Source organism: Nansenia antarctica, assembly GCF_963989245.1.
Source record: "Nansenia antarctica genome assembly, chromosome: 7".
Lineage (NCBI taxonomy): Eukaryota > Metazoa > Chordata > Actinopteri > Argentiniformes > Microstomatidae > Nansenia > Nansenia antarctica.
The window spans coordinates 56,299,020-56,320,748 of record NC_137677.1 but is presented as its reverse complement, the minus strand read 5'-3'; the positions used below and the strand labels follow the sequence as shown (position 1 = coordinate 56,320,748).

Sequence of the window (21,729 nt, the reverse complement as noted above, 5' to 3'; positions counted from 1 at the left end):
TAGGCTTATTTAGCATAAGGGCATTGTTTAGCTAGGCTAATTTAGCATAAGAGCATTATGTAACTAGACTAATTTAGCATGAGAGCACAATGTAGCTAGGCTCATTTAGCAAAATGTGGTTAAATGGCTGGTTTGTCTTCCCCTAGTTCACTCCCAATGAACAAGATGACCCAAATCATCCGCCTGAAAGACCCTGACCGTGGTCAAACCACACTGCCATTTGGCCAGAGGAACCAGGAAGAGGAAGACTGAATGTTACTAATGTTAATGTATATAGTTGTTTATGTTAGTGTTTTTTTCTTGTAAAGTGGTTTATCTTAGTGGTCTAGATTGATCTTTCTGTCTTATAAAATATGCCTTAAAAGTTTCCATACAGTAGCTGTATAGGCAACCTCAAAGGCTAGAAATGAGGAAGAAATGTTGAGAGCTATTGCCTTGTAAATCAGCTGAATAGGGCTTTTCTTTGGATATAGCTAATGAAATCTGCTGTGTTTAGGTGTTTTTGCTTTTCCCCTCTGAAAACTAATCGTAGAAGTTTTAGGAAAAAAAATGTTTTGAGTGAAATGACCCTATGAATCTTCTGAATCTTTAATAGGATGTAATGTTTGTATAACCAGACGACCTTCCAAGTCTCTGGTTGTTTGAATGTGGTCGACATTCTGCTGAATGATCACATTTTGAATCTTGCCTTTTTTGATTACTTGGTATTGTAGTTTAGCTGAAAACGAACTTATTGGGACTGGGGGAGAATGGGGACAGGGGAGGGTTTGGTTTTGTCTTTTATGGGGAATGTTGTTGTTCTCTGTCAGTTTGACAGGATGTGTCTTTTTCACTTTCAGTTGAAATGCAAACAGGCAAACTTGGATTTATGATTGTGCAAAAACTATCGAAGCCTTCCATTACAACAGGCAAAATTTCAATGGAGTTTAAGTTGGGAAAAAGCTGAGAGGAATATGTAGATTTTATTGCACCTATCTCTTTGGAGATAGAACACAAACAAGCTTGGCACTTTCAATTATAGTTTACTTCACCAAAGACTGTGAGCTAGTGAATTGAGGACGTAGCCTAGTGTCATTTTTCTCTCTAACCAGGATGTAATTGACTTTTACCAGACTAGATTGCAGTTTGGAGAATGTGCCTTTTTTGTACATTTGCATTCAGTTGTCGTAGGTTTTATGAAACAATGGACACAAACAAGCATGAAGGAAGATTTGGATCCAACAAGTGCCACATACGGATTTCATCACTACAGAAACATGGAAAATGCAATGTAAAGAGAATTAATAAACCAGGAAAGAAGACAGTTTGAAACTATGGAATTCCAGTAATAATGATTGTTATAATGATCTTCAATAATGATCTGTTTTGACATGGTGCAGGTGGTGGTGGTGTAGCGGTCTAAGCACTGGCCACTAGTGCATGCTGCCCACCGGGGCCGGGGTTCGTATCCCGGCTCGCCAGACCCGGATATGGCCAGGGCACACACGGGGAACGGCATATTGGGCGGCCGCTCCCGAGGGGGGTATTCATAGCTTTCATGTGACGTCACAGCATAGTGGAAATGCCCACCTGACGGGCAAAAGGCACTTTTTGCGGGCAAAACCCACTTTTTGCAGGTTAATAACTTTGATTTCCCGTGTGTTAGGAAAATAATTCCAACGTGTCCGGATAGAGTAGAAGACAGGGAATCCAACACTATTTGAATGGAGTCGATCCTCCACTCCTATCACCGTGGACACAGCAAGGAGCGAATTCCCGGATATAAATATTCCCTCGCCTCGCTGACAGCGGGAGTTGGGAGTTTCGTCCAGTAGCCGGTGAACGCCCGGTTGATCGAGTTTCATATTAAAAGTATATCTTCTCGGGGTGTCAGCGCGGTGGTTAAGGGCTCAAAATGACCGTATACTGATGGTGAATTTAGCAATAAAAGTCTTATGTTTGTACCACCTCCATAACCGGTGTTATTCACGGGAAAAGCCGGTCAAGGAGGCACCCTTTGCAGGTCAATAACTTTGATTCTCCGGGGGTTATGATAATAATTCCAACGTGTCCGGATAGAGTAGAAGACAGGGAATCCAACACTATTTGAATGGTGTCAATCCTCCACTCCTATCACCGTCGTGTATCTTGATAGTTCTTCATGGGTGAGGTGGTCTAAATAGTAGGCAGCCATGTTGAGCGATGTTGCTATGATACTTTTTGCCCGTCAGGTTGGTGGTTGCTAGGGAAGAAACCATGTGACTGAAAGCTATGAATAGGAGTAGTTCCGGACAAGGATCCGTCGCGCAACAGCGCCCCCGTCTGGTGCTGGAATAACGGTGCTGGGCTTGAGGAGCTGTCAGGGCAAAACCTTCCGCTGGGCAAAAGCTACCGGGGTTGCGGCCTAACGCGTCACGACCAGCTGGCGAGTGTTTTTGAAACCTCCGTTTTGGCCGCCATTAGCGAAAAGCTTTAATTTGGCTCTACAAGTGTTAATATGTCATTTTATGAAGTTTTAATATGTTTTCAGGCGAGAAAGTAACCATATATATTCACAAAATGTATCCGGTTTATCAAAATAACCCTTATATCTATCTGATCTGACGGTTTTTTTCACAACGTTATTACTTGTCACTTTAAGCCCAGGAGGGAGTTAGCGATTAGCGATGTTTAGCTTAGCTTAGTTTAACAGAAGTATCTTCACTTTTAACATGACTTCCCGTGGTCGTAGAGGGCTGGTCGACGGCTTAAAATGACCGTGTAGACCGTGTAGACCTTATCCAGCTATAGTCTTGTGTTTCTACCCCGGGCATAGCCGGTGTTATTCACGGACAAACACTCCTGTTAGAGTGGTCTGATCAGCAGATCATTTTCTCATAAAGTTGCAAACGCAACTCAGCAATTCAACTTAATTTAAAAAATGCGCGTTTCGTTCAAGATCCATTAGAGTAGGACATGTACAGTTATGATAACTACAGTCATATGTAACTTTTGGACTAGTATAGTAGTTGATATTGTAATAAAACGTGCCAATGTCAGACGATGAACAAACACACCACGAGTCCACACTGATTCAGAAAACAGAATAAACTTTATATATAAATACACAACACTTCAGGGGGCTAACGTTTGCAAAAGAACTGTACAGGTTACAATCAGGTATATAATAATAGTTAGGGAGTAACATATCATTCACAAATTCAACAATAATAGAACAGATAAATACACAGATAGCCCTGCTACGTCCTCCGTGAGGGCCCGTTCCCCTGTACATAAGTCCCTGTCCAGCCCTGCTACATCCTCCGTGAGGACCACCTCTACCACATCCTGGTGGTGTGTCTGAGGTGGTGGTGGTGTGTCTGAGGTGGTGGTGGTGTGTCTGAGGTGGTGGTGGTGTGTCTGAGGTGGTGGTGTGTCTGAGGTGGTGGTGGTGTGTCTGAGGTGGTGGTGGTGTGTCTGAGGTGGTGGTGGAGGGTTGGGGTAACATCTGGGAGGTTAGGGGATAACATCTGGAGGGTTGGGGGTAACATCTGGAGGGTTGGTGGGTAACATCTGGGGGGTTAGGTAACATCACACCAATCAGCTCTCCTGTTGAGGTAAGCAATAACCATCTTGTTAGTGTAAACACACAAACAAGCACAGATATGTACAGTCAAAATAACATTTTGTGAGTAAACACATTTCTAAATAATCCCTATTCAATGTGACTTACCAGTGTACTGGGTGGATGGGGATGAAAGGTAACTGTCCAGATGTCATTTTGTCCAAAACATCTTGGTGCTGTGTGAATGAATGAGCATACATGTAATGTATTAGTAATGAAACAATCAATATGAACATTTAAAAATAACAATGATGTAATTGTGGCTCATACTTGCAGTAGCCTGAGGTAGAGGTGGTCCTCTCTGAGGATGTGGTAGAGGTGGTCCTCACGGAGGATGTGGTAGAGGTGGTCCTCACGGAGGATGTAGCAGGGCTGGACAGAGACTTATGTACAGGGGAACGGGCCCTCACGGAGGACGTAGCAGGGCTATCTGTGTACAATCTGGAAAATACTTAAAAAACAACTTTACAAGCAGTACAAACAAATTCATTAGGAAACATAATATTAATTGACACACAAGACGAATGGAAAAACTTGGAACACCTCCTGCAGGATACCTGAAGCTCTGGTCGGATGGTCCTCCTTCAGATGCAGTGCACACTAACGTCCATAGTGTACACTGACTGGGCCGTGCGTGGACACCGTATGGAGCTGGGGAATGGTCTCAGGTACTCATCCTGAAAGCAGGAAAAGAGGTGCTTACGCATATCAGACTGATCAAATTCCTTGCTTGCTGGGTCCTCACCTCTGCAGCATGTGAGACTGTTCGCAATAGCAAACAGCCCACAGTCTGAGCTGCCTCTCTGCTGCTGGACATCAGGCCACTGCAGAAGGACCTTGGGACCTGAAAAAGAGAGGAGACCTGTTATTTGAGAAATGAACTCCTCGGTCGACCCGTGACCAGCGGAGTCATAAATGTTAACAGTACCTACCTCGCAGTTGATGTTACTTACCGTAACCCAGTGATTTGAACAAACATTTAAAATCTGAACAAACCCCTGGGTTGATGCAGGCACGGAGGAGAGGAGGGAGAGGGACGTTGTGGCGTAGAGGCCTCCTACATGGGGATGTTGAGCCTGTAAAAGAGCCTGAGCATGGTCAATGGAGAGATCATTCAGCCAACAATTGGGATCCAAAAAGAAAGGCCTAAGCACCTCCAACCCGCTACGTAAAGCTGGACAGGCCCGCCCCAGCTGAACATCTGTGATGGTGACATCTAGCAGCTGAGATGGTGCCTAAAAAACATAATGATGTTGGGTTAAAGGGACTGTCATGTTACAGTACTCAGCCATTGGAATTTTGATTATTTAAAATGAATGAAGCTAGGATTTTTAAGTGTACCTGAAGTGAGTCCCACTCCGGCTCAGAGTTTAGCGGTTCAGGGTCATCAGAACACACTGGCTCCGGTGGATGGGACACAGCTTTCTGAGTGGGCGGGCAGGCTCGGAATCCTTAAGTCAATCAACAAAACAATTTTAGAATGACATCTTGTGGTAAAAAAAATACAGTTTCACATTACATTAACTTTAAAATGTGAACTGTATGTTACACTTACTCGTCCGCAGAGGCTTCACTGAGGCATAGGGGGTTTTGGTTCCCAGTTGTTGGCCATCCAAGGTCTCCAACTGCACCAAATTGTTGTCCCCAACCTCAGTCACCCTGAAGAAAATATGTATTAATAATGGCAAAATTGGACATCACACATCACCCTCTCATTCTGAATATTCTTAAAAGTCTAACATTTACCGGTACGTAGTTGGCCAGTCTGGGTCCATTGTGCCACCAGGTCTCCCACGTTTCCTCTCATTCTTCTTCAGGACCTCCATGCCCGGGAGGATCTCAAACCGCTTGGTTCCCTTTGTCGTATATTTTTACACATATTAATAGCCTTCTTATATAACGTATATCTTACACATATAACACACATATATTAACGTATATTTTTACACATATTACATGTATATATATATATATATATACATACATATTATTACAGATGATCGCGGGGAGATTTGAGAATCAGTTGTCGCACATGCGCAGACACACACACACGCACATGCACGCCCCCGAGGGTCTAGGCCAATCAGAGGCCTAGAAGGAAGGATCACGATTGGCCAAGAACATACTGTGATGTGATTGGCTGAGAGACCGCTATAAAACCAGGGAACAAAGAGATCTCGGTCTGCTTCTGTCTTCCTCTGCCCACGACGTGACTGTTTGTGTGTAAACCTGATCCTGTAATCTGAGGACCCGATCTTGTCTTTTTTGAATAAATACTCTTAACTTTGGCCAGGAGTTTTTACCTCATTTTTGATCACCAAACAGAGAAAAGAGACTACAAAGTGGCGAGCCAGCCAGGAGAACAAAAAATAGCCAGCCGGTTTGCAACTCTTCAACGAAGGTGAGTTTTCTGGCTATATTTAAAGAATCTTGAAGTATATAACTGGGTAGAGGATAGGCAGAGAGCCGGGTTGTAAAACCTGTATTGGTAAAAACGTTTAATTGTACGATATTTTATCGTGTGTGTGGTATAATTGTAGTACAGCAGAGAATGAGCTGCTTGTAGGCTTGTTTTGGGAACAAGGTATTAGCATAAAAGCTGAGGGAGAGACGTTTTCCCAGTGGGCTAATAAATGTGTTTTGTATCAGAAAATAGTCTGGTGTGTGTAAAAGAATGAGAATTCTTGGTTGATGTGTTTTGAAAGTAAGAGCTTAGTCCGTGTTTATGAGCAGGAAATAGCTCTATTCGATTGAATGGAATCTGAATTCCTAGTTTGAAAGAGCATAGTCCGTGTTTGTGAGCAGGAAATAGCGCTATTTTAAAGATATACATTGTTAATTTACTTGAGAACACGGAGAAAAAACGTGGCTTTAGTAGGAAGGACGCCATTTTTTCCTTTGTCTGAATGCATGTCAGACACGTGGACACAGGCCTCTAGTTGAAAGGACGCCATCTTTTCCTTTGTCTGAACGCATGTAGACACGTGGAGACACAGAGCCTCTAGTAGAAAGCATACGCCATTTTAGGAGTATTTGAATAAGATTATCTTGGCAAATAATACGTTTAACTGCATTGAAAGATATTCTTGAAATTGCTGTGTCGTGGAAAATAATAATTATTGTGGAAAAGCAATGTTGTGTGTCTCCTGTGTAAGTAGAACAAAGGAGTGTTGGGTGGCCTCTTCCCCCCCTTGACCGCCATTTTTTCAAATACACACGCGCGAGTTTGATAGATTTCAGTACTCATCTCTTAAAGATAACGATAAAACCATACACATAGACTAGTATTGAGAAAGATAGAGATATAGTGAATTGATCTCGGGGTATTTCAAATAAGTTTAAAGGTACGGTTACTCGGAAAACAGGAGTTTACACGGGGCCAGCGCAGCCACATTTCACACACAGAGAAAGCACGCGAAGCGAATAGGCCTGCTTACAGAATATTGGTGAAAGAATCTAAAAGGTTAATGCATAGATTGATGTTGTGAATGACTGTTCAGTATTACATTGATTTAATTAATTACTTATCAGTTGAATTAATTATTCAGATCATTCATTTTCTGTTTCCCAAAACAATTGATTGATTCCATAAGTTTTAAATCAATGTATATGATGATATAGTGAATAAATTCTAACTAATCATTCATTCCTTTCACTTAACAATTGATTTATGTATAGATTGTAAAAGTAAAAGATAGATTGTGAGTTTTAGGTAAGATAGTCATTCTGTAAGACATTTTCAGTGTGGCGCCCTCTACTGGTCAGAACACGATAAAGACATTTTCAGTGTGGCGCCCTCTACTGGCCAGAACACGATAAGACATTTTTAATTATTTACTGCCATCTAGTGGACGAAACACGATAAGACATTTTTAATTATTTACTGCCATCTAGTGGACGAAACACGATAAGACATTTTTAATTATTTACTGCCCTCTAGTGGACGAAACACGATAAGACATTTTTTAATTGTTTGCTGCCCTCCAGTGGACGGAATACGATAAGACACTTTGGAACACTGGTCCTCCATCAGTGCATCCGTCTGAGGTCGACGAAATAGTCCTTTACAATAATAAATGGATGGTTACTTCAATTAATTTAAGTAATTACAAATTGATTGAATTAATTATTCAGATTATTTCATTTTCAGTTTTCACAAAACTTTGATCAATTGGTTTATAGTGGTCTAGGGATGACGTTTTCTTTCACAGGATTACATCAATGAAGTGTAAATGACTAAGTCTAGTTGATTGTGCATTCCTTTCGAGTAGCAGGTCGATTTCTTTACAGATTGTAATTAATAATTAATCATTTTATTCCTTTCAAATAACAAGTCGATTTCTTTACAGATTGTAATTAATAATTAATCATTTTATTCCTTCCAAATGACAAGTCGATTTCTTTACAGGTTGTAATTAATATTCGTGTTTTACATCTTTTTATTTCAAGTTAAGTTCTTTTTTCACAGTTTTTGATTAAGAATAGCAGAATAGTTTGTATTGATAATTAAGCAGTAAAAGGGTTTTCGTAAATCAGTGAATACTTAGGTGTTGACCAGCCTTTGTGATTTAATAATTGTGTTGACCAGAACTGTAATTAGTATTGAATGAGTAATTAAGTGACACATATTCATAAACAATTAGGAAACACATTTAAGTATAAAGTACTTACACAGTGATTAGATTTAAGTTAATACTGCACTGACATACACAAGAGGCAAATCTGTTATTCTGAGTTGCAGGGTTTTGTGGGGATGGTTAATACAGTTATATTGGACTAGCATTTGTTTAGCAAACAAGACAATAGGAAGGTGGGTTGTAAGAAGCGTACACCTTATCTAATATAGAATATTGTCAGCATATTGAGCAAGTAGAATGGGGTCAAATTCAACGAAGGTGTTAAAAGATATTAGTGAACCTAGTGGAATGTTGGCTACGTTATCCCCTATGGCTGTAGTGGAAAAAATGAATCCTCTTGTTAGGGAAATTAGCAAAATGTCTACGAAATGGAATAGCCGTTGGGCATACATTGAACAGCCGTGGCCGAAAGAGGGCAGCCTTAATTTACAAATAATTGCAACATTGGAAATACTTATCAATGGGCACAAAGCACATCAAAGAGGAAAGATTAGATCAGAGAAACGCAAGTTAGAGTTAGCTATTTTAGATCTATTTAAGGTAGAGGGACAGAAAATAGCTCAGATGGAACCGGAAAAGAAAAAAGAATTGGCCAGAACACTGGAACAGAAATTGAACATTCCATCCACAGACATGTGTCCTGTCTCCAGTCCCCCTCCATATGCTAAGGCACTGGAGGACCATTCCCAGAAGAAGAAGGCCAAGAAGGAGCCAAGGGGAAAAGGGGACGACAGGAGTGACGAGGAAGATGACAGCAAAGATGTCCGTGAAGACTCAAGAGATGACGACAGTGCAGACGAAGGCTACCACGCTCTGGTCAGGAAGATGATAGCCACAGCAAAAAGACACCACAGATGGCTGAAGGAGCAACGAGAAAGGGAGGAAGAGGAAGATTGTCATCGAAGGTCATCAAATACATTAAAGAACTGTCCAGTGCTGATTCGGGGTAACAAGATGGAATATCATCCGTGGCATCATGCAGATCTGTCTGAAGTGATGGAGAAACTCCCAGTTCTGGAGGAGGGAGGACATTCGTGGACTACTGAGGTCGACGTGAGACTGACAGGAACGCAGGCCGCGATGGGAGACCTGAAAAGACTCTTAGCCTTTATTGCAGGATTGGAGGCAGGACTTCATAGATATATCAATACATCAGTTTATGATCCAGAGCTCTTCGCAGCATACAGAGTGCAGGCTTTAGCCCCACAGCAACAGCCACCTGGAGTGCAGACTGCTACTTACCAGTCCTACTCACAGGGGCCACAAGGGGGGTATCCTGCTACTTACCAGTCCTACCCACAGGGGCCACAAGGGGGGTATCCATACCCACAAGGGCCACCAGGGGTGCAAGCGGTTCCATACCAGATGTACAACCAGCCTGGCCAAGGACCACCACCAGGGGGATGGACAGCAGCAGGGAAGAAGATGCTAGAACCGTGTTACCAATGCGACCAGAATGGACATCTAGCCTGTACCTGCTACAACAGGCCCCAGGGGGGCGCAGGGGGGAGCCAAGGAGGAGGATATTGGCCTCCTGCTACACCTGCTCCAGGAGTGATGAACCCTTAACGGAGGCCCAGCAGCTGGCCTACAGGGGTGCCCGGAAGATCCGAGTGGGAGGTGCCAGCTGGTGGTGACAAAGAAGCCTGAAGGCGCCACGCACCTCCCTATGTCTAGAGAATATGTGAAGACAATCGGATTTGAGGGAATTAAACAGCTGATTCCTACAACTGAGCTTGTAGACTTAGAGTACAAGGGACAGAGAGCAACTCTGTCAACACTTGTGTCAGAACACACGCCAACAGGGCTGCTAGGGAAAGATGCTCAATGCCAATTGAACTGTACAGTAAAATGCACACCTGACGGCTGTCAGGTGACGGTGCCATCCGGTGTTCAGATTCCATCGACAGCCAGAGTGATTAAGCATAGAACAGACCTACAAGCTTTGCCTTTAAAGGGAGCTGATATAGAATATTGGGTTGATGGGTCTTGTTACGGGGTAGGAGAAACTTTGTGCGCTGGGTATTCCTTAGTTAAAGCACAGAATTCAAAGTTTATTGTAGAACAGGCTGAGGCAGTTCCTCAGCCTTGCTCAGCTCAGTTGGCTGAATTGATTGCCCTCACAGAAGCATGCAACTTGGGAACCGGACGGAGAGTGACAGTGTACACCGACTCTGCCTATGCACATAATGTTTGTCATTTTAATGGAGCTGTATGGAGGGGGCGGGGTTTTAAGAGAACTGATGGTACGCCTATACAGCATCACGCACAGATCATGAAGCTGTTACAAGCCATGATGAAGCCAAAGGAATTAGCCATAGTGAAGTGTGCTGCACACAGGTCTGACTCATCACATGTCACACAAGGTAACAGGGCTGCAGAGGATGCAGCCAAAGCCATTACAGGAGCAGACAAGGCAGGTAAAGGTCTTCTGGTCACACATGAAAAGCAATTACAGGGCATGGTCACACTTGAGGATTTATTGATGTTACAGAGTAGAGTAACTACGTTAGACAAGAACGTTTGGCTAGCAAGGGGGGCAAGTCAGGATGACACGGGTCTATGGAGGAATCATGAGGGGTTGGTTGTAGCACCCTCAGATTTATTAGGCATGTTAATACGGGAAGCTCATGGATTAGCACATGTGGCTAGGGGGGAGGTAAGACGCAAGATCACCAAGGAATATGGGTTTTGGAGTCCATATTTGATGGAACAGATTGACCATGCTTTAGGTCAATGTGGGGTCTGTTGGAGAAACAACATCAGAGTGGGTACACCAGTGGTGTCTGGGCATATCCCTACCCCAATAGGGCCACGGGTGGTGGACAGGGGGGTGGATGTACAGAGTAGGCAGGATGTTGTGCCAACAGGTGCCGAGGTCCCCAGAGAACCTGAGAAGGAGGAGCTACGAGGAGATGCTGTGGTGTTGCCAGAGCCAGTGGGACAGTGGAAAGCTGTCCAGATGCCAATGAACCAGAAACCAACGAAGCAGAGAGTGTTGACAGTCTGGAGGTCCAGCCCGGGAGTGTCCAAAGCCTGGACACCTGTGCTACTGGGGATGCGGGCGAGTACCTGCATCATGCTTCAGATGATGCTGAGGGCAACTCCCCAGACCTTGATCAGCGTGGGAGGGGACCAGGCGGCTGCCTGAACCTCAATGACACTGACGGACGACGACCAGTTAGGAAAAGATTAAAGACTATGAATAGGGTAGTGAAGCAGCAGATCAAAGGGAACGACGGGAATGGACAGCAGATGATAGCATGGCTGGAAACGGTCTTAGGGGCATGGGAAACTTATTTTGCTAAGATAGGAGCACCTATTATAGCAGACATGATTTTTGACTTTCTTAGGAGACAGGGCCTCATTGACTGTTTTTGGAAAATCAGTCACTCAGTCCACGTTAATGAACTTTTCAGAAGACTAGTCCTCACCTGAGGTGAAGATCTATGCATTAATGCATTCCCTTTGTCCTGTGCTTACTGTTGGGGAATTATGTGTTATGATAACTGAATGTCATTATTTGTGTATTGTTTGTTTATTTCTATATCGTATGGCTTTGGACATTATTTTGGCCAGTCAGGGTGGTACTTGTGCTTTGATAGGCGGTGAATGCTGCAGTTATATTTCGGATTCTGATAACGCTTTGTATGATTTTCATGAATCTAACAAGAAGGGTGTAGAGGATTTACATAAAGAACACGGTTGGAATATGTTAGATTTCTTTGATTCTGCTTTTTCAGGTATTGGTAATATGATCAGGTCCGTCGCTATTATTTTTGTTGTCATTATCATCTGTATTATGTTACTTGGTATTTTAATCAAATGTTGTGGAAAGTGTATTTCTGATGTTCCTATTAATGCTTTAATGTTGACCAACATAGCTGATGAGCAAAAGCTGGATTCTGTTTTGCTTTCTGATTTTGTTTCCTCCTTTGATGATTTGTTTATTAAGTGATGTTTTATGATTATTTGCTTCGATTACTGTTTGTTTCTTTCTATATCATGTGATTGATGTCAGTTGAGAAGTGGTGTGGTGGTTATGCAAAGATAGGAAAGCGGTTCTGTTCCTAGCACAACGAAGAAAACGCTCTTGACTGGGAAAGGATATCAATCTGAGACAGCGGTAAAGGCTGTTCTCCAACTGGGTTCATGTGCTAGTAACCTCTGTCCCTGGCGCTTCAAGGACAAAGAAAACATCGGTCGTTGGAAGTTTCTATATTAATTTGTGCATGATGGACTGTGTTTAGTTTAATTGTGATTGTTATTTTCAAGATTCTTTTTATTATTGGTTGGTTTCTATTTTTTGCATGATGTCTTTGGGTTCTTAATAGTTATTTTTTATTTTTTTATTTTTTATTTTTTTTTATTATTTTTTTTTTATATTTTCTTAGCTGTGATATGTGAGGTTTGTGTTTTTGTTTTGGTTTATGTGATCATTTAGTTTCGGAACACCCTCTGGGTGGTCCGAGGGGGGATGTGTCGTATATTTTTACACATATTAATAGCCTTCTTATATAACGTATATCTTACACATATAACACACATATATTAACGTATATTTTTACACATATTACATGTATATATATATATATATATACATACATATTATTACAGATGATCGCGGGGAGATTTGAGAATCAGTTGTCGCACATGCGCAGACACACACACACGCACATGCACGCCCCCGAGGGTCTAGGCCAATCAGAGGCCTAGAAGGAAGGATCACGATTGGCCAAGAACATACTGTGATGTGATTGGCTGAGAGACCGCTATAAAACCAGGGAACAAAGAGATCTCGGTCTGCTTCTGTCTTCCTCTGCCCACGACGTGACTGTTTGTGTGTAAACCTGATCCTGTAATCTGAGGACCCGATCTTGTCTTTTTTGAATAAATACTCTTAACTTTGGCCAGGAGTTTTTACCTCATTTTTGATCACCAAACAGAGAAAAGAGACTACACCTTCTTGATCCTCTTCCGGTAGCTTTCCCGCTGTTTCTCCTGGGCCTTCTCCACGTTGAGTCGCACCTTGATCGTTGAAGAAAAAGCGAAGCAGCAGAGATTGTAATTCTCTGTTGTGCAGTATAGCTCTGTATATTGCTGAGGCATTGTTATTGCTTTAGCAGTTACTTAGCATCACTCAGGTGGTTGTTCAGTATATAGTTGTGTAATATCTTTCACCTCGTCAAAGACCTCCTCATCCTTCTCAGCCCTGGCGTGGAGATAGTCTGCAGCGGTGTCTTCATTAATCTCGTCCATCTCCACAAAAGGACGGTCGCCTGTGATCTGAAATGAGAGGCAAATAGAGATACGCAATACATACATTTGCATAGAGTTAGTGTTTTATTTTTTGTTTATATTGAGAATCAATTTGCAAAACAAATTATATATTATAAGAACAATAATATCAAGAGTTGACATACCTCACAGGACAGCCGTGGCTCCCGACCGTACATCAGGCGGTAGGGCGAGTACTTGGTGGAGGCCTGGACGCTGGTGTTATGTGCGAAAAGGATTAACTTAAGGTTGTCCTCCCACCGTTCCTGGTGCCCTTCCAGAGATTTCCCGATAGCCCTCTTGAGTGTTTGATTGGTCCGCTCGTCCAGTCCGTTGGTCTGGGGATGGTAGGCAGAGGTAATCCGGTGCTTCATCCCCCACTTCTCAAACAAAATCTGGTTGACCTAAAAGTAGTAAGACAGAAGTCATTAGTTTTGTCCATACAAGTATGTCCATAACTGTTACAAGATCATATGTTTTAGCAAGTACATGACCTTGTTGCAGAACTCTTTGCCCTGGTCAGTCAGGATGACCTCCGGCGCACCATGGGTGTGGAAGATGTCTATCAGGGCCTGGGATGTTGCCACTGCCGTCTTGTCCTAGCAGTGTATACACACAGGATATGGTACTATTATATTAATACTTATAATGTTAATTTTAAGATGAAAATTGGGATACATGGTGATGAACTGTTCAAGTACAATACATTCAAGTATTTTAAAAAGCATGGTCATGATCATTATATTTGAGAAAACAACACTAAACACAGATATAACACACCTGGATAGGAATGGCCTCCACCCACTTGGTGAAGAAATCTGTCGCTGTGAGGCAGTAGCGATTGCTATTCTTGGATGAGGCCTTGAACGGTCCGATGAGGTCCACACCTAGCAAGAAAAATGTGTTGGCATACTCTAACATTGGACAAGCGGAAGTAAAACATTCACACTAAAAGAGCATACTGAAAGAAAGCATGGTGGGAAACAAGTCAAAACCCAAAAAATTAATTGGGATATAAAAGTGTAGAACTCACCAATCATGTACCACGGTGAAACAGGCTTGATGCTCTTCAGCTCAGGGGCTTCAGTCTTCACCTTCTCAAACCTCTGGCAAGCCACGCAGGTACGGACCTTGAAACAAACAGTAAAGTGCAAGTTGAAATGAAATGTGAATGAATGAATGAATATTATCTGTGTGTAAAATACAATCTTGCTACTGTTTGTAAAACATAAAAACTAACTAAAGAAATAATAGATTTGCTTGCCCAGTCTTCACAATCCTTCACAATGCCAAACCAGAAGAAGCGCTGATTAATCTTGCCAATCATGCGCTTCTTTCCGAAGTGACCGGCATGGACCTCGGTCAGCACTGCCTCCCTTTCCTCGTCTGACATGATGACCCTCCTTGGTGGCTGTCCCTCCTTCTCGGGCCTCAAATACATGCGACCATCTACAACATCAAAAGGATTAGAGAAAAGAGACCAGGACTTGTTAAATAAGTTTTTTTTGTTGTTGTTGTTTTTTTACAGTAGTACACTACTTTATTGCTTTATGGGTTAATTTAACAAATCTTACCCTGAAGCATGTATTTCTCAGCTGCTCTCCGGAGAACACGCTTCTTCTCTGCAGACATATCCTCCTGGAACTGGTCTTTGGACAGATATAAGAAAATGTCACTGTGGCTAGTATAGGATGCCATTGTGTGTATATATATATATATATATATATATATTAAAAGGAAATGATAGGGTTATCTGTAGTAGTTCTCTAGTAGTTCTCTGTAGTAGCAGGTGTGTCGTGTAGCAGGTGTTTCCACAGCGCACTAGAATGACGTCACAGTCGCCAGGTCGTGACGCGTGCGCGTGCCAGCTGGTCGTGACGCGTTAGGCCGCACCCCCGGTAGCTTTTGCCCAGCGGAAGGTTTTGCCCTGACAGCGCCAGTCAGCTAGTCTGCCTGGCGGCCTCCTCTGGGACTGCCGGCCGCGGGGTCGTGCGGCGGATCCCTCGCAATAGGCAGGGGATAATTGGATGCTAGGTTGGGTTCAATTGGCTACCAAATTGGGTGAAAAAAGGGATAAAATCTGAAAAAAAAGAAAATGTGTGGCGCATTATGAAGCGCAAAATACGACAACGGAGAAGACAACTGAAGTCGTACATCAAGCAAGAATGGGAAAGAATTCCACTTTCAAAACTTCAACAATTAGTGTCCTCAGTTCCCAAATGCTTACTGAGTGTTGTTAGAAGGAAAGGTTATGTAACACAGTGGTAAATATGCCCCTGTCCCAACTTTTTGGGAACATGTTGCAGGCATCATCATTCAGAATGAGTGTATATTTACCAAAAAAACAATAAAGTTGATACATTTGAACATTAAATATCTTGTCTTTGTACTGTATTCAATTGAATATAGGTTGAAAATGATTTGCAAATCATTGTATTCTGTTTTTATTTACATTTTACACAGCGTCCCAACTTTTCTGGAATCAGGGATGATTTCTCTTGGCTACCAGAGTGGTGGGACTTTGAGGCAGAGGGTCTGATCTTTCAAGTGTGTAAAGCCTGGAATGCCTATTTGGCAAATGGGAATACCACATTTTTGAAAAGTGCATACAAGTACGAGCATAAAAGTGCATACAAGTCCCTGAGTGAGAGGAAATCAGGATACATCACAGGGAGAGGTAGAAATGCGGCCCAAAAGAAGGTAGAAACTGGGCTACATTTTCTAACCTCATGCCAAAAGTAGGCATACTTCATAGATTGCTTACCCACCCAAAAAACTGAAAGACTTCACAAAGAAGAAGAAAAAGGAAAAACTCTGTTTGGACAAATACCCAAATGCCAAATCCTAGCAGCAAAATGTTTTACATCCTGCCACAACAGACAGTGGATCATAAACACAAACGTGTTTTGTATTATAACTCCAAATATAGTTATTCCAGTATTGTTATTTTCTTTATACATAATTATTTCCATCATTATACCTTCAGTCAATACTTTCTGATTGTTTGTGATTGTGTGATTCTGTTGCTTCGGCAATATAAACCTTTTGTTTCCTCATGCCAATAAAGCCTCCAACACCATGGGGCACTCCTGGAGAAGCAATGCAGAACACGGCACCTTCCATTCCCTCTAGCACTGGTTTATCCAGCCCCCTACCTATGCCGATTCCTATTCCATTATGAAAGGGCTAATTGTAAGCTTTCAAATGATGTGTCATACATTGAAATCTGAAATCAACTAATAGAGAAAATGCCTTTCAAAGTTGTACACTTTTCACAGGCAGGTAATGGGTGGGAACAATAGCTGGTTAACTCCACCTCCAACAAACAACCTTCACCTACGACTACGTGCCGATGCATGGCTCTAACTCCATCATCAAGCTCGCAGATGACACCATGGTGGTAGGCCTGGTAAGTAACAACGACGAGTCAGCCTACAGGGAGGAGGTCCAACATCTGGTGCTGTGGTGCGCTGACAACAACCTGGCCCTCAACACCAGTTCAGATTCAGATTCAGATTCAGATAACGTTTATTGCCATTATGCTTGACACATATAGGAATTTGCTTTGGCATTACAGAAGGTGCATTTATGCTTTTTTCACATATATATGAACAAAACAAGTACAATACAAATGCAAAAACAGGACAACACAGGACAGACAGTGCATGGATAGTGCTGTATATAAAGTGCAGTGCAGAGTGATTCAAGGTCTAGTGCATGTTCAGTCCTGGGCAGACTTGGAGGCGGGGGGGAGGGGGAAGCCAGAGTCATTTAGCAGCCTGGCGGCTGAGGGGAAGAAACTGAGCCTGTGGCGGGCCTTCAATGCCTTAGGCAGCCGCAACCTTCTTCCAGAGGGAAGCAGGGTGAGGAGGCCGTGGCCGGGGTGGAAGGGGTCGGCCATGATCTTTCTTGCCCTCCTCAGAGCCCTGGTGTCATGCAAGGAGTTGAGGGAGGGCAAGGGACAGCCGATCACCCTCTCTGCTGAACGTATCACCCGCTGCAACTTGGCCTTGTCCTTGGTCGTTGCAGCAGGGAACCAGGTGATGATGGAGTGGGTGAGGATGGACTCTATGATGGCCGTGTAAAACTGGACCATCATGGACCTCGGCAGCCTGAATTTCCTCAGCTGCCGGAGGAAGAACATCCTCTTCTGGGCCTTCTTCGTGAGGGCCTCGGTGTTCCGCTCCCACTTAAGGTCCCGGGAGATGGTCATGCCTAGAAAGCGGCATGACTCCACGGAGGCCACCGGGGTACCTCCCAGCGTGATGGGAGGGGGCAGGGCTGCTTTCCTACGGAAGTCCACCACCATCTCCACTGTTTTTAGAGCGTTTAGCTCCAGATTGTTAAAACTGCACCAGCTCTGCAGCCCCTCGATCTCACCCCTGTAGGCAGATTCGTCCCCCCTGGAGATGAGGCCCACCAGGGTGGTGTCGTCTGCAAACTTCAGGAGCTTGACCGAGGGGTGGCAATTGGATACTAAATTGGGTGAAAAAAGGGATAAAATCAGAAAAACAAATTTAATTTTAAAAAAAAGACTGCGGTGCTAGACCACTGGACCTGGACCACCCCTGGCCACGCATTGACTTTTTTAAGGCCCTTGCGAAAACCACACCTTTTCAGGCGGGTCTTTTTAAGATGTTCTCTTATGTTCTGGGACTGTCCTACTAGATGTGTGTTGTTCCTGTGACTCCTCCAGGGAAGGAAATTAGAAATTTTTGGATGCTGCATCTGCATGTGTTTCTGCACCCATTTGTCTTGCCTTTTTGCCAAAGTTTTGTTAAATTAGATACTGCTGTTTGCATTTAAAAAACATTAAAAAGTATTTTAATAAAAAAAAGTTGTGTTGAATGCATTCTTAAACTTAAATACATTTTCATAAACATTTGTGTGCCTGATGAATTATGAATTGCTATAATTACATCTAAGGTATGTTCTGTCAGCCTCCAGTCTTGTCATGTTATAGCCATATTAAAATATATATAAACCTGTTTTGGAAAATATATAAATACACAATTCAATGATGTTGCATTCTGAAGGGAAAGTGAGTCAGTTCAGTTATGTGCTCTGGATTACCAGGGACTCCAGATTAACCTGTTCATCTTCCAACTCATGACCTTCAGGTTTAAAAGGGGGATTAAGTCACTGGTTCTTACAAATCAGGTCTCTGAGATCATTCAAAGGCGCTAATGACTGATAAACACTTACATTGCTCATGATGGTACTTCTTGCGCTGGATACCCCAAGTAATAGATTACCTCAATTAGGACCGTAGTAATACCTTCCTCCTTGAAATGAAATTGCAAATCTTTTCAAACACATTCAATGTATTACCTGCACCATACATATTACATAATGAAACAGTCTTTCTCCCCTTTAGGTGTTTACAGAGATGCTGAGGTGGGTAGAAATGAACAAGTACATGGTATGACTGGCTGTCATTCAGCATACCATACAAGTATGTACCAAATAAATAACAGATACAAACATATGCTTCCATAACATACCATGCAGGTCTTCAATCACCCATCCCATACTCTTTGTCCATCAGAGAACACTAATATAAAACATTGTGTTTTACATTAGACTATATAATTGTGCTGTGCAGCATAATTTATTGCTCTGAGAATATCTTCTTCTCTGGGTATATTCCCCTGAGAACCAGTGTGGCCAGCAGGGATAACAAAGCCACAACTGTAAGTATCGACCGCTGGGCTTTGAACCAGCTGGGGTAGGTGGGCAGCAGAGAAAGGTCATAGTGCAGGGCGATGCCAAGTCCCATGATGACCAGGGCCGGCCCGTCCTACAGGCCATACAGGCGGTCGCCTGGGGCCCCGAAAGGCGGGGGGGGCCCACTCATAGTAAAAAAAAGAAGAAAAAAAAAGTCATAAAATAAAAATGGTTTGATTAAAAGGTCGTCATGTCGGGAATTGTGAAACCTCGCAATCGAGCCAAACAAGTCTTGTTACTGTACAGTAACAGTAACTGTAGCCAGTGCAGAGAGGAGCTTTTCAAAGTTAAAACTAATTAAAACATACTTACGATCCACAATGTCCCAGGAGCGTCTCACTGGCCTTGCGATTCTCAGTGTGAATCATAAAATAAGTGAGAGAATCTCATACAATGATGTAATCAATGATTTTGCTGCTATTAAGGCACGTAGAGTCAAGATCTAATATATAGGCTACTGTGAGTTATATATAGGCTACTGTGAGAAATATACTGTGATTCATATTGAGAAATATACTGTGAACTACTGTGGGCTATACTGCCAAATCAGCGGTGGCTGGTGAGTTTTATAATTTTGTTATTTATCTATTTTCTATCTATTTTTATCTCTTTTTTTTGGAAAGTGTGAATTTTATGTTTATATTTAAAGAATATTTAAGAATATATTATCAGCGGTGGCTGGTGAGTTTTTTTATTTTGTTATTTATCTATTTGCTATCTATTTTTATCTCTTTTTTTTTTTTGAAAGTGTGAATTTTATGTTTATATTTAAAGAATATTTAATAAATCCATATTTTTGTTGCAATTCTACCTGGACTGGATATACGATTTTGTTGGTTTGAATATTTGGATGTGCGTCAAAACCCCTGTCTTGCCTGGACGGTGGTTACTAAATTGTGACTGCTCCTGGTGTTTCTGGACACCTCTCGGAAATGAGAAAGACGTCAAATTCGTCTTTAAAGTTTTTTTTTTTTTCTTTCAGATTTTCGTTGTTTTAGCTAACATTCAACTCGAAGATGTGAAGTACCCACTCGTTATTTTTCCGAACAGTTTTACGTTCATTAAATAAGTGTAATCTATAACACAATGACTTCGTTTCTTGTTGTTTGATGGGGATTCATTATCTTTGATGGGGATTTTCTGTGCTTAGTGATTTCCGGTGTAGCAACTTTCAAATACTCATGTCGTCTTCAATTTGTTTCCGATTTCAATGTATGATGCATCATTTGAAAGCTTACAATCTGTAGTTTAAGCACATGTAAAAAACTGAAAAATGATTTCGCCTACAGGTAGCCCTTTTCATTGGGCTGTGTCACAATTGTTTGAAGCCACTACAGGCCAAATTGAGATATCTGCCTAACTACTCTCCTAACACTGCTGATTCACTGTGCATTATTGCCATCAGCCTATCAGAATGCTTGTTACATTCCAAAATCACTATCTGCCCAAGTCATCTCTTTGACATAGGCATTGTTGACACTACCTACTAGGATGGCCCAGTGACCAGGTGATTTTTTTTACTACGAGGGGGGGGGGGGGGGGGGGCATTTTCAAGATCTCGCCTGGGGCCCAACAGACCCACGGGCCGGCCCTGATGATGACCATAGTGGCAGCTGGGACTATATTGTCACTGTACAGTGTACATACGCAGGGCCGCCCAAGCTAACAGAGGTTGAACTACGCTATTGGACAGGTTGATCCAGTCTGGCTTGGCCAGGCTACTCTCAGGAATGGCGAAGCCCCAGCGCGCAGACCCGGCAGATCCTCTTCTAGTCCGGCCAGGGAGACCCTGCGCTGCCTGCGCACAGACCCGGGAGACACCGCTCCTCTCGCAAGTTCTGCAGCTTCTGCCGCCACAACGGGGAGGCTGGGGGGGTGTTCACCAACCACTGGCTCAAGGACAAAGACGGGAACGTGCTCTGCCCCTTCTTGTGGCAGTATGTCTGTCCACTCTGCGGGGCCACAGGGGCCCAGGCGCACACCAAGCGCTTCTGTCCCCAGGTTGATAGCGCCTACAGCTCCGTGTACACCCAGTCGCCGTAGGGTAGGCTACAGCTGTGTGGCGAAGAGAAGCGGACGACAAGTGTGCAACAAGTGTGTGTAACAATGGTCAAACAGGCAAACTTCTTTCAACCAATTCTTTTTATTGATCTGCATGGAAGACATATAAAACACAAATCTTCCTCTGGTCTGCAACTCTTGTGAATCTATTCAGATGGCAGCCATATTCCGGTTGTCCCACCGTGTATGTATATTTCACATCAGGATAATTTGTTTACAGAAAGAACACAAATTTCCCTCAAACATTACAAATAACAATTACAAACAACATGTGGAGCAACATACCTGCATGGAAGACATATAAAACACAAATCTTCCTCTGGTCTGCAACTCTTGTGAATCTGCGCATTCAAAATAACATACAATAAATGTTCTCAAACATACAATCCGTGGACGAAACTATACAGAAATCATCACAATACATGTAAAAACAAACAGCACAGT

The 21,729-nt window shown here is 42.8% G+C and overlaps 1 protein-coding gene across 1 annotated transcript in view; it reads left to right on the top strand.

Annotated features, from left to right (window-relative positions):
* Positions 1-252, top strand: part of LOC308162808 (structural maintenance of chromosomes protein 6-like) — a gene marked incomplete at both ends in the record, with an annotated part of 28,319 nt that extends 28,067 nt beyond the window's left edge. The window contains one exon of the mRNA XM_080536949.1: positions 147-252. Within this exon, the coding sequence (XP_080393075.1) occupies positions 147-252 (106 nt within the window). The remainder of the gene's footprint in view (positions 1-146) is intronic.
* Positions 253-21,729: the final 21,477 nt, after the last annotated feature.